Source organism: Crassostrea angulata, chromosome 1, assembly GCF_025612915.1.
Source record: "Crassostrea angulata isolate pt1a10 chromosome 1, ASM2561291v2, whole genome shotgun sequence".
Classification (NCBI taxonomy): domain Eukaryota; kingdom Metazoa; phylum Mollusca; class Bivalvia; order Ostreida; family Ostreidae; genus Magallana; species Magallana angulata.
In genome coordinates, this window is record NC_069111.1 from 37,485,939 (window position 1) to 37,503,922 (window position 17,984).

A 17,984-nucleotide genomic window follows, 5' to 3' on the forward strand; every position below is an offset into this window, starting at 1 on the left:
TAAGCCAAGAGATTAAGGGTGGGTTTTGGGGTGTTAAGCACCCCTTAAAACAATAGATTGTTTTGATACTTAGATTATTCTTGGGGCATTGTGTGTTGTTGACACATTCTTCACAGTAGAGAATTCATTAAATGCACAACTAATTGGAGTAAATTTTTCAAATGATATGAAATGATATAAAATTCTCAATAACAACACTCTTAAAATGTTATGAAATTGTGTTATAGCTAGTTATATTGACATTTTAAGAATGGCCGGGTTTTTAATTTTTTAAAATCACACAACTAAAATATCTTATCTCAAGAGTTATTTATCCTCTTTAAAACAATTTTTAATCAAATACAATTTTAGTTATCCAATTCATCACAATTTTATGAAAATGAAAATGCATAAAAAAGCATAGTAATTCAAAGTAATGCCATGTAATGCCAGCATTACACTAGATTTTGGACAGTAATGCATTACATTACTATTATTTGTAATGCTAAATTTGTGGCATTACACATTACTAGCATTACTTTGAGAACATTGCACTGCATTACCATTACATTTAGCATTACCCAAAGCCTGCTGCTGACTGACAGAATGTTGCACATTCCCCTTTCCAACGCTTTACAAAATGCCCATTCTATGGAAGTCGGTATTGGTGTCTGGGTATCTAATTCTGATGTAACAGTCAAACATTTACAATCATCAGCTAATAGTCTCACTACAGCGTACAAGCCTTCCGGTATATGTCATCGATGTAGAACAATAACAAATATAGCCAAAGGACCGACCCTTGGGATACTCCAGACTTCACAATCTTATATAGTTGGACACTGATTTTCCCATCGACAAAGTCCTGTCGGAAAGGACGCTAGCAATCCAGTTGTAAAGGGATGAAGCATTACCGGGGGGGGGGGCTCCATGCACCTACTTGTTTTCCCAAACTGAAAATTTTTATAACACAACCAGTATTAGCCAAACTTTGATTAAGTTTTAGTAATAAAAAATGCTCTTCCAACATAGATGTTTTAATGAATATATTTTTTTTTGCAGCACAGCTTTTTAAAATCTTGCATAAACCTGAATGAACCAAGGAAAGTTCTAACAGTTTTCTGGAAGGCTGATTTTATTGTAAAAAGTTTTTTTTTTTAACTATTTTTATCAGTATTGTCTACAGATTAACTCGATGCTATCAGTATTGTCTACAGATTAACTCGATGCTATCAGTATTGTCTACAGATTAACTCGATGCTGTCCGTTCTTAGAACAAAAGACAAAAGAACTCCAACTCCAAACGGAATAGGATTGTATAAATTAAAAAAACAAAAACAAATGAATCCTTAGTTGGTTTGTCAATGTTTAGGGATTTTTTAGGATTCCTATTTTCAAAAAAGATGTTACGTGGCTGTGGCAAACTTTATCAAAAGACCAATAAATATGCCTCTGGTCAGTAAATCCTGTCATATACTTGAATTATATAATTTTATCAAATCAAATAAAGTGCACAACTCTCTCTCTCTCTCTCTCTCTCTCTCTCTCTCTCTCTCTCTCTCTCTCTCTCTCTCTCTCTCTCTCTCTCTCTCTCTCTCTCTCTCTCTCTGTGTTTTGTTGATTTAATCATTCATCAAAATATCTCCTTTTACTAGAAATTTACAAAGGTCTAGCGCAGACAAATTTCTTTGAACCGGATTTTTTTAACATTTTATTTTGAATGTTATGTTTCACAATATGACTTCCGGTAACTTTTTTCGGGGTATTTGCCAGTGACAGCTGGCGAAATTGTGTGTGATGGCAGATGATATCGAGAGTAAGATTCTAAGATACAAGTCTCGCTTACAAAATAGCACGGACGAAGGAAAGGTATTCCTACTTTTACATATACACTGTAGCTTTCGTTTTGTAGCTTTCGTGTTGTGCTTTTTGGGTGCACATTTTCTTTTTGAAACTGTTCGGGCCCGCAGATCATGAATTGTGCGATACCCGAATTGCGTGTACTGTTTATTGGAAACAGTTTCAAACTTATATATTGTTCATCGTGGATATATTGAGAAAGCTTGCAATGTATTCAGCGAATGCTTATCATTGATTTATAAAAATATAGTTAAGCTTTGTAAATTGATACTGCAAGAGAATCCTTTCACAAATCACAAGGGCTTGTGTAGAGAAAAAAAAAACGGTTAAAAAAGTGGGTACTTCAGAGGTAAATAACAAGTGAGGACGCCATCTTGGATACTGCATCCATTCTTCAGCTAATTTCTGATTTAAAACATTTATCAGGAACTTGCGCTAATTCGTATTCCTTTATAAATGTTTCTTATTTGGTACCTCACCTCCAGTTTAATTCATTTACGTCTCCTTGAGGTTCAGATATTTTTTTTATATATTAATTGTATAGATTGCTGCATATCATATTATTATGAATAAAGTATAAAATCTTTCATGCATCATGGTTTTCACGTACATGTATGCTTATACCACAGTTGCTGGAAAATTATAAAAATTATTATCACATGATACATGTAAGTCCAACGGGTTCCCTCATTTTTGATTGGTCTTAATTTTGTGGCACTTTCATAAACGATGGTGCATAGTAATATAAATAATGTCTGTACATCAATAACAATATTGTCACGTAATTCATGTATTCCTACTTTTTTTAACAGTTACAAGAAACACTACTGAAGATTGCAGATCTACCAATAACAGTGGATATTTTGCAGGTTTGTAATTAAGGGTGTGCAGTATTACCGGTATCTTGGTATGTTGTGGTTTAGTCCTTCTGACAATATATCGCGTTATTAAAATCAAATACCTGTATTTTACAATATGTATGAATATATTTGGAAAAAATAAACTTTAAATAAACAGCTGAAATAAACCTAATAAAGTGTTTGAAACTAGCCTGACATCGACAAGACACCAAAAGTAAATGTAACGAGAGTAACTATGATAAACTTTGTGTATGGTAGGCGTGTGTGAATACAGAAGAGGATCGATGGTCGAGTGGTCTATGATATAAGTTTTATTTATTTTTCATGTCGATTTAAAATACAGAAAACATTTGGATAATACAGCAGTATATTGAATTCTTTCATTGATTAGTGTTTCCTGAGTTTCTTTTTTTACGTTTGAGTTGAAGTTGTATTTTCTCGGGAATGGGGCATTTTGTGGTTCTGGTTTCAATAGCATTGATATTGTTTATTCAAAATGGCTGACGATTACAAAACAGTAAAAAACATGAAAACTAAAGCTGCTGTGTGGCAGAATTTTGCTCCCCAGAAGAGTAAAATGGACAGTGTGAATTTATCTAAATAAATTAAATATTAACTAATGTGCTATTTCTTACTACACACACATTATAGACTATAGAACCTTAGTTATTACAATATTAAAAGTAAGAGAAATCACTTAATTTTGAACATAAGTATTATTTATTTATAAAATTATCAAAGTTTATGTATTTGCAGTATATTGCCATATATTGCAATGTTCAGAGTAATAATGATATTGCAATATATCGCAATATGGTTTTCATTGGCAATACCCAACTCTATTTGTAATTTAGGAGAATGTATTAAAAAAGAAAAAAAATTGTAGTATTGTTTGTATCAAGTATCTATGTAATACATGTAGCAAGTTATATTACATTATATATTTTATAAGAAAATTATCAAAATATTTTTTAAAACATTACATGATATTCACACCATAATATGTAAGTATTTTATCTTAAATTCATTGGTTAACATCTATAGTTTCTATTCAACAGCGAACAAAAATTGGGAAAGTGATTAATGGACTCAGGAAGAGAGATGGAGACTTGGGGTTCATTGCCAAAAGCATTGTCTCTGAGTGGAAATCAATGGTGGCACGTGTTCAGGCCCGAGAAGAAGAGGAAGAGAATGACACACACACCTCAGAAAGACCCAACTCCAGCCCCGAGGCAGGAAGTGATGTAAGAAGTCCAGTGGAAGAAGATCAGGAGGAATATATGAGCGATGAAATACAGGATAACATGAAGTCATCACATGAAAAGAGGAGAATCAAAGAGGAAACAAAAGATCATATATCAGATCAGTCTTCATCACACAGTAAAAGTGATAAACACAGAGGCTCAGACAACAGGCATAGAGAAAAAGACAGTATACACTCCTCTAGCAGGGAAAATAAGTCCAAAAATAAAGAAAAAACATCAGAGGACAGGAGAGAACATTCAGGGGAAAGTAAGAAAAGTTCTAGTAGTGATAAAAAGCATTCAACAAATGAATGTAGTTCCAAAAATGAACAGTCAAAAAATAAGGATGAGAAGAAAGAGGATGTTCACAAGAGCCATAAATCTCATTCCAAATCTACAGATTCTAAATCAAATAGTGAAAGTGGAGGTAGAAAAGAAAGTAGATACCAGGAGTCAAAACATTCTGAGAGCAGACATTCTAGTAAAGATTCAAGTAGACATTCTAGTAAAGATTCAAGTAGACATTCTAGTAAAGATTCAAGTAGACATTCTAGTAAAGATTCAAGTAGACATTCTAGTAAAGACATTGATAAACATTCTGATCAAAAGCATGGTCACTCATTTCAAGGAAGTCATAAAAATGAAAGTAGGCACTTGGAGGTTAAAGATTCAAGTAGTGATTATAATAGAAAAGATAAAACTCAGAGTAGGCATACAAATGAAAACAATGATGTTTCCAAAAGTCACTCTAAATATTCAGGTAGTGGTTCCAACAGTAAGAGCCAAGATGACAGGAAAACTAGTCTTTCAACTACAGAAAACTGTGATAAATCAAGGCAGAATTTGGAGCATTCCAGTAGTAGGGATAAGACTACAGACTTGATGAGATCCAAACGACCAAAGCATACGTTGTCAGAGAGTGACAGTGAGAATTCAGAGGAAAATGCAGTGAGTAGTAGTCCGAATAAAGTCCTGGGTCATTGGGATGGTCTAAGCTCTGATGCGGAGAAGAATGAAGAACCAGGGGGGTTCTTTTTCAATGACGAATACGTAGATCACGAGGCCCTATTGGATGATGCCCTCAATAAATATCACATGGCGCCGCTAGTGCTGAAGAGAGAATCGGACGTTACAGATAGGAAGTCCCAAAAGCGCTCCCTTGAGGAGAAAGGTGGTCAACATGCTGACGGAAGTAAAAGGAGGAGGACTGAGAAGGATTCAGAAAAATCAGGATCACACAGAGAGAAAGATCAGAAAGAAGACTCAAAACACAGATCTCATTCTTCAAGCAAATCGAAATCAAGCTCTAGTTCAAAATCTAGCAGTCACAAGCGAGATGGAGAGGACAAGAAATCAGAATCTAAAAAGTCCCGGTCGAAAAACCAAAGCAAAGAGCCTGGATCATTTGAGGACTGTATAGCTGCTGTTCCAGTGGTAAAGAAACCAAAGGCTGATCCAAATTATGAGAAACTTAAATCCAAATTCAAAATCAAAAAGAAAGGAGAAGAGTCTGAAAAATCCAAAACTGAGAAAAAATCCAAACCAAATAACAGTGACAATATGAAAATTTCTGCCCCTCCACCAAAGGTAAATCAAATCAGAGGGTTCAACTTAGTCTGAAAGCAGTTAATCGAATAAATATACAGTAGGGAAAATTTCAGTCATAAAATTCACCTAAATGATTTCTTACCATGAAACTGATAAAATTATCATAATGCATATTCCAGTATTCATGATACAATTTTCTTTCCAGTTGAAACTGTCTCAGAGAGATTTAGCTAGCTTGGTTCGAAGCAATGCAGTCCCGAATTTCCGCCCTATCGAGGAAACTCTGTCTGCTGCCAGTCAGTTTGACGACTCTCTGATTGGTCAAAAAAGCTATGCCAAGACCATGGTGTATTCTGGGAAGAAAAATACTCTAGTACCAAAAGTATTCTCACTTCAGGAAATATGTTTGAATGTCCTCATGAACCATATTGACAGTAAGTGAAGAGTGTTGAAAGAACATACAGTGCACACCAAAAATATTTGTTTATGCGAAAAATAAATTGTATTGGTTCTCGGCAGAGACATAAATAACAGAGATTGGCAACTGATTGAAATCTCGCAAAATCCTGCAGTCCCTTTCGTAAAGTATTCCCAGTTTAAATCAGTACTGGTATATCTATTAAACAAATATATTGAAATAAAAAAAGCTAAATCCTATTACCAAAACATTCAAAATATATTTTCATGAGTGTGGGACTTTTAAACAATATATATTAAAATGGGAGTTTCAGGATGCAATTGGCAACTGGCCGTCCGAAATTTCACCAAAGTTATATAGCTGGCCTATATATTTTCTAAATATTAATGTTATTTTTCAATTTATTGTTACAAATACATGTACTGTACTTCTAAATCCTATGCACATTTTTCATAAAACAATATACTGTTGGTATAAGATCAATATATCAATTTATTAATATGTAGTTCTCAAAGTAAGCATGGTCCGGAAACATTTTTCAACAACAAATCACGCTAATGGCGTAGTTTCCAATCTCTGTTATTAATGTTTCTTTTCTCAGACACTGCAACAATTAGTGATGTGCTGCCTCCATTGCCCTACTGAAAAGGGGATTAACTCAATAATCTTAAAATTGAGTTGTTTCCCTTTGCAAATCTTGTAATAAAGATAAAAATAAAATACTTTTTGGCGGCTGTTGCAATATATTTATATATTTTGACATTTTTGGCCTGAGAATCAACAGATTAATTTCCCTTAGGCCTGATCAAACATGTACCGAAACTTACACATTGAAAATGAATTCATGGAAAAAACATGAAAAAATTTGTAAACCTCAACTTCATTATGTATGAATTATTGATAAAAGTTAACATTTTTATGTCTTTAGGTATTGAAGCAGTAGGACCCTCTGTGCCATACTATTTAATGGAACCAGTGCTCAAAAGGTGTACCCCCTCCCAATTATACAGAATAGAAGACTTTAACCCTGTAAGTATCAAATGCAAACACATTAGGAACAATCGAAATGATTAAATAATCTCTAACAAAAATTGAAAAATAAATTTCAAGTTTCTAGTTCACTGTTTACTGGGAAATAGAAGCTAGGAAAAAATCTCTATAGTAAAAAATTATAGTGCCTGAAATCTGTTCAATTAATTTCTTGGCAGCATTTCTTGGAGGAGAGTGATCAGCTTTGGAAGCTGCACTGTGAAAAAGAATTCAAAGGTTCTGAGCCAGATGAGTTTGAGTCATACAGGGAACTTTACCTGGTAATTCATAAACCCATAAATGTCAAAGTGTTCAATCCAAAGTTCTCGATTTTTTCAATGATATTTTCATCTAACAGATACCGTTGTAACATACTTTCATATCCTTTTTCTAATTGAATTTGAATATTTCAGAGAATGTATGATGAAAAGGAGAGAAAACTAAAACAGATAAAAGACAATATATCCCAGTCTATGGCAAAAGCAGTTCCTGGTAAACTTTAATAATCTACTTGATTCTGTATGAAAGTCCATATCACATTTGAATTCTTCTGACACATTGGTAGTTTCAATTTGAAAAATATTTGCATCATTGTTTGAAAACTCAAATTAAAAAATTACATTTTTTTTATATTGTAGAAAGAACAGCAAAACTTGCATATGTAGACAGTTATGTGAAACCCCCTCGAGAAGTTCGCAGACAACAGTTAAAGTACGGAACAGCAGGACCGTCCTCAGGGGAAAGAGCCAAGAAGTTTGCACACCTCATGGACCCTATTGCAATTGGGAGGAAGGAGAGAGAGGAGAGAGGTTTATAAATCATTCCATTCATAGATTTTTATCTGTCAGAGCATGAATAAAATTAACTTATTTAATCTGATTAAACTCAGATCTCCTGTGAAATGTGACTACAAGGAAAAAATTAATTACCGGTACTTGTTCTTTCTTTTATCATTAATCAAGCATTAAAGATCAGATTTTAATCAAACTGAAAATTTTTTTCAAAAAATGTTTTCTCATTTAGAAAGTTATAAGTGTAATCAAGGTTCCTTCATGCAGACATGTTTTCATTTTTATTAGTTCAGTTCTGTAGCAACACAGCCATTGTTTTCAAGTGAAAATGTTTTTGTTTTGCAGCTGTGAAGCAGAAGGCTCCAATGATGCAAAAGACAATGATGATGCTAAAGAAAATGCGAAGATAGTTATTCTTTTGTTTGTTTACAAATTGATTATTGGTTGGAATGTATAAAATGTCATGTTTTTCATCATGTTTTAAATTTAAAGTGCTTTCTATACAAATTTAAATCTTTCTATTAATTATGTATAGGTTGGAATGTTTTAATTCATGTTTGGTGCTGAAATGTGCTTTCAGTTAGAGCTAGTCCATATTTTGTGATGGCAAGTGAAATCTCACCTTTCATTTGCAGTTTTATAAAGTACATGTACATAAAGAAGTGATTTTAAATTATTTTTTAAATTAATTAAATAACAATAAAATGGATGTAAGAACATAGATTAAGTCCATGTATGTACCAGTACACATTATCTCCAAGACTTGTTTTATACATAAATGTAATTGTTTAAAAGTTATGTCTCAGTACACAATGATATGAAGTTTCATAAATTTCACCTGCAAATTGAGGATGAATATTGTAGGTACAAACATGCACGACTTTGAATCTCAGGCATTACATACAAATAAAATTTGATGACACAAGGTTTTTGCACTTAAAAGTATACATGTACAACAAATACCTGGTACATGGTTTATATGCAGGAGGCAGCATTAGGTGAAATAAAAATTAAGATGTATGTTGCATGATATAGGGTTAAAAATGAGAAACTCTGTTAAAACAAATTGCGTATAAGCATATACATGTATACACATTGCATTGTCATATAATGTGAGCCATCCATTAGTCTGTTATGAATTGTTCAAAGTTTTTTTTTTATCAAAGGTGAAATTGTTGCTACAATTATATGACTCACAATGAGCATAATTTTATACTTATAAAAAAACCTAGCTTAAAAAGTTTTTATTGTAAAGAAATATTTCACATAGAAAACAGATTTTAAAGATTGCAGTAAGTCCAGTGTGGAACATGTTTTTAAATAAGTTCATGTAAATCATGTATGGTATCCATGCATGTAAGAGGATCTTGGTCATTCACAAAGTGGATAGAGAGATTTGTATTACTTGTATTTTATTAGACAGTTTTGGCATTTATGAAGTGTCTACTCTTGCACACACATATTTGAAGGCTCTATTTTTTTCATTAACCATTTCTGTATATAGTTGTGTTTAAAATAAGATTTCTTGATTCATTCAATTCTTTGTTATTACACAGCAAACATTGATGAAAAACTTTATTTTTAAAGTCTTAATTATATTGAAACAATAGATTTGAATTTATTTAATTATGACATACTTCATTGTGTTATGCTAAAGCAAAAATTTTGCCTTAATTCTAAATATAGTGTTTGCATTAATTCTAGGAAAATTAACTTAAGACTATGAGTGTTTCTTGTCACAAAAGTACAAGATGATTCATTTAAATGTACCGGTAATTCCTATTTCACAACTAAGATATTTATTTAGTCCTCAACAAGTGAAATTAATTTATAACATCAATTTTTAATAGAACTGCATATTTTTTTCTATTTGCATTGATTTACATGCATCTGTTGGTAGTACTTTTTGTCTTTAGACAAGAAAACCCAAACTTGTGAGCAAACATAAATTGTTGAGTACTAGTGGAATCCTAGATTTTTGACTGGTGTGGGATTTAAATTCTACAAGATATATAGACATCCACTATTTGTATTTTATCGTTGATTATATTGAATAAACCAGTTGTTCTTAATCGCAGTTCTTCTTTATTTAGATAACAGTAAAGATGTAGAAGCATTTTACACAAGATCATGCCATATTTTTGGAAAAATATTCAAAAGCAATACTGTTCATTTCTCATTGTTTTAAAATACATGTAGTACATGTTCTTATATGAACAATGGTCAAACAAAATAATAGAACACTAACATGATTTAAATGCATCTTTATTTTGTATCTAGACATACATGTATTACTTAGTTAATCAAGGAGTATGATTACTAGTAACAACTTGCAAGCACTTGACAGTTATCAGTAATACTACATGTATTTACTTTAATATAAAGGAAATCAAATCATCTACTCGTAAAACATATTCAGACATTTAAGTTGTAACTTAAATTTTCTTGTTTAACCATCAGATCTTGATGCATAAGACACATGTATAGTTAATCATGCTTTAAATAATTTGAACTTTTTAAAATTTTCTTGAATGTTTTCCTTTACGTAAGGTCTAGTTGCTATGCATGTTGGTATGTTTTCTGGTTGTTCAATCCACAACTTATGATCAATTCCTGTACTTGACAATGTCTCTGAAAGTTTTACGATACTTTCTTCATCTGTTGCCTGAAAAAAAAGAAAACCTCTTTACATAAATAATATAATAGTATGTACTAAATTTTGATATTTTGAACAATGTGAATCCCTCTTGATACATAAATATAAACTGTTGGATGTTGTGTTGTGGTGATTAACCCATCATTCAGTTGAATTTTCTGTTCATAATGCAGAAGAGCATATGGCACAATTCCTTGCAACTTAGCAAATAAATTTATGTGTATGGAGAAAAAAATTTGTGGCTTATGGCTGATGTTAAATATATTTTTAACTCCCTTAGATTTCATGATGCAAATCTCTCGAACTGCATGGCTGCTAATATAATGCGAGCTTATAAAATGGTAAAACGTTACTGGCCAGACAGGAAAGTGGAATGGACAGACAGACAAATAGATGCACATGATTCATTCAATTTAACCCAAAAGTTTCTTATAAAGGTCCAGGAAAATCACTAGATCCACTTTTATAATATAGCTGGCTATATTAAATAGCTATTTAAACCCATCATATATAGCTTTATCAACCTATATATGATAGTGACATGCGCTGAATGTCAAATAAAAGATTTCTGAAGATAGGTTGGTAAAGCTACATACCATAGGTTTAAATACCCTAATACATGTAGCTATATAGGTGGATCAAGTGATTTTCCTGGACCTGTTATAAGAGGCATACTGATGCCCGATTTGGATTTGATCCTGTGATGTATAAATATAATGATTCTAAAACAAATGTAGGAAAATCAGAAAAAAGAGAATATTCCCTTGACAATAGTTAAAAAAACCCCCAGATTTACCTCCAATGTAACTTTGTGCATTCTATCCACATCGCCAAGGTACTTCTGTGTGTCTTCTTTATCGTAGAACTGGTGTATGACAGCAACACAGGCGTGACAGGCCTGTGTAATCAGAGCACCTGTAGGCCATCCCGATTTTAACAAATCTTTACGCACAACAATGTATTGTACTAGATTTTGTGCCATGATTTACTTTTAACACCTGTTTAACTGATGGGTGTCGCCATATTGAATGGCGAATCGGGACTGGCTAATTCATACATTTTCGTTTTCTGTGAAAATATGCGCCGAATATGATAATTTTGTGATTTTTTTTTACGCTAAAAGCAGATGGTTTGTAATTGAAAAGAATTTTCATTATTTTCCTATGTGGTTTTAAGAAAATTGTCCTCATACTAATCTTTGCCGAAACAACAAAGAACGATTGCCGTTGCCTTGTCGAAATCCTAATAGCCAATCAAATTATAGATAAGGTGACGTTTACATCGAGCAAAATACACAGAGTAAGTAAACATGCTTTTCTGGATTTTCCCCAGTTATTTAAAATTTGTTTTACAATTTTCATCCATAGAATTTGTATTGCACATGTTAAATTGAATGACAATGAATTTTGTCTTGATTGTCATTAATATTGAAGTGACTGGAGTCGCTAAACCATATGATGCGAATGTCCTCTGTTGTTTTTGTGTTGATTTAACTAAAGCATTCTAATCTTTCGCAGTTGAATCAGTTAACATAGTTATTAAGAGTTACTGTGACACGAGTAATAGATCAGCTTGAGGACATAATCTATTACTCGATATTGAATGCTTTTTCCAAGTTTAAATAAGGGTGGTGTAGAACACTGAAAACCAATTTTGTTTTCTGTTTATGTTTCCAATTATGGAGCAAAAATGGCACAGATCTACTTTAACTTGTATCTTTAGTGTGCTAGTAAGTTGAAACATAAGTTTATTCTTTGCAAATGAAACGTCATCAGCCATTAATCAGTTTGATTTAATAATTCCCTGTGTGGAGGAAATATCTGGGGGGGAAAATTGGGTTAATAACATTCAGTGGTATTATGTCATTTTGCCCTATTTATTGTCTGTCCCAAGATATCCTGAATTCAGATTTTGCTTAATTGCTTGATATTTATAAATATCTCAGGGTTCAAACGATGTTCATTCAAAAGTATGAAAAATTTGCAAGATTTCTCAGTCGAAACGCCCCTGTTATCTTATCAGGTTTCAATACAATGCTAAAAAATTTGATGTCCATGGGGATATTGTATTGCAGCAGGCCCGGATGATAACGTTGAAAAATTGCGCGGTGTATTCCGAATGGAGAAAAGATGTAAACATTCCCTATTATAAATCTCCGTAAGGAATCTGTTTTTGTTCCTGTGAATTTTTCCGAGTGAAAGATGATAATGTGTTAATGAAATTACCTTGGAAATTATCCCTTTCAACTATTTCAATTGCACCTCTTTCACAGGTATGTGTATTTTTATTAAAAATCGTCCAAATGTGCTGCATAAATATCTTGGGTCTATACCTGTTGTCCTATTCTCCTGTACCTTGTTTGTTCCCTATGATCCTGATCTTAAATTCATTGTCTATTTTTTACCATTTTCATTTATCATTGTTTTATGCTATTTTTTATCATATCCCCTTTAAGGTTGTATGGGACATCTGTTGATATGAATGTGGATTAAAGTAATTATAACTGAAATACTTTCACTGGTTTAGAATTTTCAAATTTCACAATATTTAACCAAAAAATAGTTTTTAAAAATATTTGAAAGGTAAAAATTGTAAAACCCCCAGCAGGATTCGAACTCATGACTTAAAGATTTGTAGTAAACCCTCTAACCCCCTGCACTACGGTGATAGATGACAATATTGGGAAAGAAACTACTTTTATAATACATTTGGTTTTATTATTTATTTCGTTTACAATACGTCACAACATGGAAGTGTCCCATACCACCTAACATTTTTAGAATTTGAGCAATTTTTTTTTTCAATAACCATTGTGATTTTTATCTGTTATGAAGAATTAATGTTGCTGTTCTAAATCTAATGTGGGATTTTATGTACCAGATACATACAATTGATAATTTTTATTTTTTTTTCATCATTTGGAATTATTTGTAGAGTTTGCTTAATCATGATATTGAAGGCTACAGCTACATAACATTAGTAATGCTTATTACTTTATTGTGAGACCCCCCCCCCCCCCCCCATTATACTTTACAGCAATATCAATATTCTTTTTTAAGATAGTATAAAGTGTCAAATTTATCTGACAATTTAATACTCATATGGAAAAAAGAAGAAAATTGATTTTATCTTCTTGCTGCAAAAAAAAAGTCTACTTTCTGGGGTTAAAAATTTCTTTGAAAGGGGTTGAACTTCTTTGATGAAGTAATCTGTAACATCACTGTTCAACAACAACAGTTGTTTCAGAAATGTTTTCTGATTGCAAGCAGCAACAGACTCAGATTGTCTCAGTTTATTCAATCTTTGATAGACCAAGCTGCTTACCCTAAGGAACTGTAAAATTGATTTAGTAATTAGGAAAAATACACACATGTACTCTAGAGAGGGCATTTGACATATCATTTGGACTGGAAAAGGAAGTAGAAAGTTGTCACCAATTTGTCAGGCATTTGTAAACATGGTCAACACATGTTAGCTTGGTAAGAAACATTGCTAATGCAAGGCAAGGTATGCACTAGGTAATATTGAGTCTCTCGTCCAAAAAATGATGTAACATGAACATGTGATTGTATAAATCACCATGTGAAGTTAAAATCTGTCTGTTGATTATAGGTGCATAAATACATTTCTTTTTTGACAGAATTCATATATTTTATCGTGTATTTTGTCATTAAAATCCAGTTTGATTGATCTATATATGTATATTGTAAGCTATCAGAAATTTCTCAGATTAAATTTGTGTTAAATAATACATTGAATTTGGGGGAAAATTCAATAAATTGCTGGATTTAACGATATTAATTTTTGGTAAATGATATTGATTTTGTTTTTAGGTGATTTTTGTGAATGCTAGTATTAGTATACTGGTACACAACAGTAATGCTCACTATCATTTCTATAATGAGCGTCATTCAATTTGAACCATTTAATACACACTATCTGTAATTAAGGTATACCACTATTATATATAATATAATGTAGTAGGCAATCAAGTCACTTGGAGTCTGCATGCTGATTGGAATTTTATCAAATGTATAATACATTATAAAACATTCCACTAAACAACCAAATTTTTAAGGCTTTTCTCACTTTATTTACATAAGGCTTGTATTTATGAAAGGTTGAAAGAAAAAAAATTAGCATTTTGAACTCTGTGTTGTTCCACATTTACAACACAGTTGAACTATGTTATTCAACAACATTAATTTCAGTCAAAACCTGTCTGGGGCAGCTAATGCAAACTTTTGGATTGCCTCAACATCAAATTATTCAGTCTGGGTTTTTTCACAAAGAATAAAAAAGATGATAAACATGCTATAAAGCTGATAAAAAAAAATTGTTGCATTTAAAGTCCAGGTTGGCCTGTAGGCATTTTTTAAGTGCTTGATTTAGATGGATACCATTGCTTGGTGTCCGTGTATTGATGGCTAGTGGAAGTGCATTGATTCACAGAAATTGATGTGAAAAGTGGGTGAACAAATACAACAGGAGTAGAAGGAGATTGACACAGTTCTGTCCGAATCAATACAGCCAGCTCCTTGTCCTGTGACAGTGATCAAATCACTTCTGTCTCAGCGTGGTTCCTCAGCTTTGTGTTAATTACCACCGACACCTTCAAGGGGGGGGGGGGGGGGGGGATGGCTTTGTTTAATGTATATTGTAGATAGTGACAGTATTCTGTGTAAAAGAGTTTTATTTTTAAAAAGTCACTGTTTTCTATAGTGAGATTTTATGAAGTGCAGAAATGCTGGGTGTACAATATGCTACTCAGCATATTTGATGTTTGTTGTACTCACAAAGTTAGAATTAAAGTGGAGAAAGAGAGAGAAAGGTTGCAATTGGTTTAAATGTTTTTAATGAGATACCTGTACTCCTTATGAATACAATGATTAAACCATGGAAAAATTTACTTTACCATGGAGAGATAGAGAATCAGTTTTTGATAGAGGACACTTTTTTTATGCAGTGGCTTGGTATTCCAGGAGCAGATTAATTAAAAATCACACTGCCTGAGTGATCAACTGAAAACGTAGATTAAGGTTGATAATATCATCATATTATAAAACCTTATCGCAGAATCATATAAGTAGGCACTTCATTAATGTATGAACTTACAAGTATCTTGGATTGATTTATAGGTCGATTAGAATGTTAAATATTAAAACTGTCAAAAAAGTTTAGTTCCATCAATGTCAATTAAAATGATGCTGATGAACATCTGTTAGTTAAATTGTTTTGTTGATGTATATATGTTGTCAATATCATGAAGTGTTATGCATTATTGATAGGACATTCAGGTGACATTGTTTAGAATTTGTTCTTGTTATCTAGGAGTTGAATTAAAAGAATATTTTATTATTACAGCCTACTCCGGATATATTGAAATTCAGGGGACCATGGAAATTATTTCAATATATCCGTATTTCAATTTAAGCGAAATTTACTGACGTGAAGCCGCCATTTTTGAAAGTTCAATCCCGATGTAAGCATTGAAAACCAAACCCGAACAAATTATTTGGTCATCATTTATCTATTACAGTGAACAGATTACATGGAATATTAGTCCTTGAAAGTTTTATTAAATCTATATCCGTAAGTCTTGTAAGTTTCATTTTGTTACTATCTTTAACCTCATCATAATCTCCGATCGCATTCTTTTACGTTTTAGAGAAAAATCACCGTACACAGACGCTTTAAACACTGCTAAATGCTGCTTGTATATCATCGTAAGTGTACTCGCGATCATCTCAACATCCTTAGCTATCTGGCTATTTCAAATTTAGGGTTTGTCCTTTTATTAATAGCCATAACTAGTTCATATTTAGTGTCCAAAGATAAAGTTTTTCTTTTCCGTGGGGTTTCCATATTACGTCTAGCCTCAATACATCCGTATACGTAAAAAACAAAAAAATCAACAGTGAATAAATTTTACTTTTTAAAAGAAGTTTAAAAACACACATGATGAGAATTTATCAATTCACACCTTTGTATATCAACCGGTCAGTCTAGCATAATTACTGTCACCAACCGTGACGACAGCTGCCAGGGAGTACTTCAATATAACCGTTATAAAAACAACTAATTATCACCTATGGGGACCGATCAGTGGCTTCAATATAAGCGATAATTCAAAATAGCCGATTTCATTATATCCGTAAAATCAATGCAAAGAAAATGAGAGGCAAAAACTGGGGATTAATTTCTATTTCAAAATAAGCGGAATTTCAAAATAAGCGATTTCAATATAAGTGGAGTAAGCTGTATGTAAAAATATCACATAATACATGTAACTAAATAAAGATTGGACAGCAAGCAATCTGCCTTTTTTGAGCCCTCTCCTTGAATTGTTATCTAGGAGTATTGTGAATGTTAATGCCCTTGGAGCTATTTAATTACAACCTTAAACAACTTTTTTGGCCTTAAACAAGAAAAATCTATGAGTAAATGAGCCTTAATGAGGCCTTAATATCTGAATTGCGGGGAGAATGCTATTTGCAACGAACTGTCTCCTAATAGTATTTTAACCTGATGTAGCATTATTAGGCATTTGAGTAGTTCGTTTAGCAGCCATCAAATGTAGATGTATAAACCATTAGTGGCACCAGGGAAATCAAAGTCACCAGATTGATTTCTGTGATGGATCACCATGCAATGAGGACTGGGCCGTTCGTGGCTGTATGGCCATTGTCCCAGCCTCTTGTTTGCTGCCAGTGGTGTATACATACTGCCTCATTCACTCTCTAATGAAAAGAGAAAGTCAACCATTTAAGGCTCCTGAACTTGTATTATGTGCTCTGGTTCTCTAAAGGGAATGCTTCATTGTGTCCGATGGTAGAGTACATCAGGATTTTTTTATAGAACAAGTTGCAATATTATGTCTGTAGATGGCAGTAAGCGTATGATAAAATTTAGCACTCCAAAAAAGTTCCAGTTTAGACTGCAATCTTTGATTACTGGTATATAATTAATTTTGACAGAAAGGTGGGATTTGCTGTAGCGATACCAGTGATGCACCTGCTGCATAATTTTTATGAATTGTATGTGGGAGTTTGTATTGTATGCATTTCATGAATACATTCCTATAGTTGAATTTATTTGTATTCAATCCTCCCCCAGAAAATACTTGACAATATTTTCTTGAGCTAGACTACTGATGCATGTTCATTCAAAGTAAGAACATTATACAGGTTTCCGAAAATTAACTTTCAATAGTGTGTCATATCAATAGCTTCATTTGATAGGTTGTGAGCTTAAATTGTGTAAACTCAATGAAAAAACATGTTTTTAACTATTATTTTCTATGACTTATGAAGGAAATAAATCTTTGTCTATTTTTGACTAATACCCGATATATCTAGAGTGCATACAGTCTCATCAAAAATGACATTAAGCAAGGTTCTTGACTTCCCCTTTAAAATAATGTCAAATTGAATATACCGGTAGGTATCAGGATCACTTTTCCAATGATTTAATACAGAATGTCATGAAATTGTTTTATTTTCCATATAATTCCTTTAAAGACATAAAGTACAGAAAAATCTATCAAATCAATTATGATGTCATAATGATTCTTAAGCACCATTAGACACACTAGAATCA

At 32.5% G+C, this 17,984-nt stretch overlaps 3 protein-coding genes across 4 annotated transcripts in view; 2 read left to right on the forward strand and 1 right to left on the reverse strand.

The window, feature by feature from the left end:
• The first annotated feature begins 1,714 nt into the window (after nt 1–1,714).
• Nucleotides 1,715–9,801, forward strand: LOC128164707 (transcription elongation factor B polypeptide 3-like). Of its 2 annotated transcripts, none has more exons than XM_052828735.1 (9): nt 1,715–1,848; nt 2,652–2,708; nt 3,758–5,530; nt 5,697–5,925; nt 6,838–6,938; nt 7,118–7,219; nt 7,352–7,430; nt 7,577–7,747; nt 8,075–9,801. In XM_052828735.1, the coding sequence occupies exons 1-9, from the start codon at nt 1,777–1,779 to the stop codon at nt 8,137–8,139; spliced, it is 2,649 nt and encodes an 882-aa protein (XP_052684695.1). In that variant the 5' UTR covers nt 1,715–1,776; the 3' UTR covers nt 8,140–9,801. The 2 variants fall into 2 exon arrangements, with proteins under 2 accessions (XP_052684695.1, XP_052684755.1); XM_052828795.1 differs by lacking the exon at nt 1,715–1,848 and adding an exon at nt 1,928–2,188.
• A 177-nt stretch (nt 9,802–9,978) lies between these two features.
• Nucleotides 9,979–11,423, reverse strand: LOC128164848 (putative peptidyl-tRNA hydrolase PTRHD1). Its single transcript, XM_052828918.1, has 2 exons — nt 11,182–11,423; nt 9,979–10,394 (listed from the first exon to the last, which is right to left on the reverse strand). Exons 1-2 carry the CDS (start codon nt 11,365–11,367, stop codon nt 10,221–10,223), a joined length of 360 nt encoding a protein of 119 aa, XP_052684878.1. The 5' UTR covers nt 11,368–11,423; the 3' UTR covers nt 9,979–10,220.
• Nucleotides 11,424–11,629: 206 nt separating this feature from the next.
• Nucleotides 11,630–17,984, forward strand: part of LOC128164633 (dyslexia-associated protein KIAA0319-like protein) — a 34,903-nt gene continuing 28,548 nt past the window's right edge. The window contains exon 1 of the mRNA XM_052828616.1: nt 11,630–11,684. The gene's annotated coding sequence lies outside the window, so the exon portion shown is untranslated. The remainder of the gene's footprint in view (nt 11,685–17,984) is intronic.

Coding starts and splice junctions, on each gene's coding strand:
- LOC128164707 (XM_052828735.1), top strand. CDS start 1,777: ATGGCAGATGATATCGAGAGTAAGATTCTAAGATACAAGTCTCGCTTA. Junction 2,709..3,757: donor TAACAGTGGATATTTTGCAG/GTTTGTAATTAA, acceptor TCTATTCAACAG/CGAACAAAAATTGGGAAAGT. Junction 5,531..5,696: donor TTTCTGCCCCTCCACCAAAG/GTAAATCAAATC, acceptor TTTTCTTTCCAG/TTGAAACTGTCTCAGAGAGA.
- LOC128164848 (XM_052828918.1), bottom strand. CDS start 11,367: ATGGCACAAAATCTAGTACAATACATTGTTGTGCGTAAAGATTTGTTA. Junction 10,395..11,181: donor TGCACAAAGTTACATTGGAG/GTAAATCTGGGG, acceptor CTTTTTTTTCAG/GCAACAGATGAAGAAAGTAT.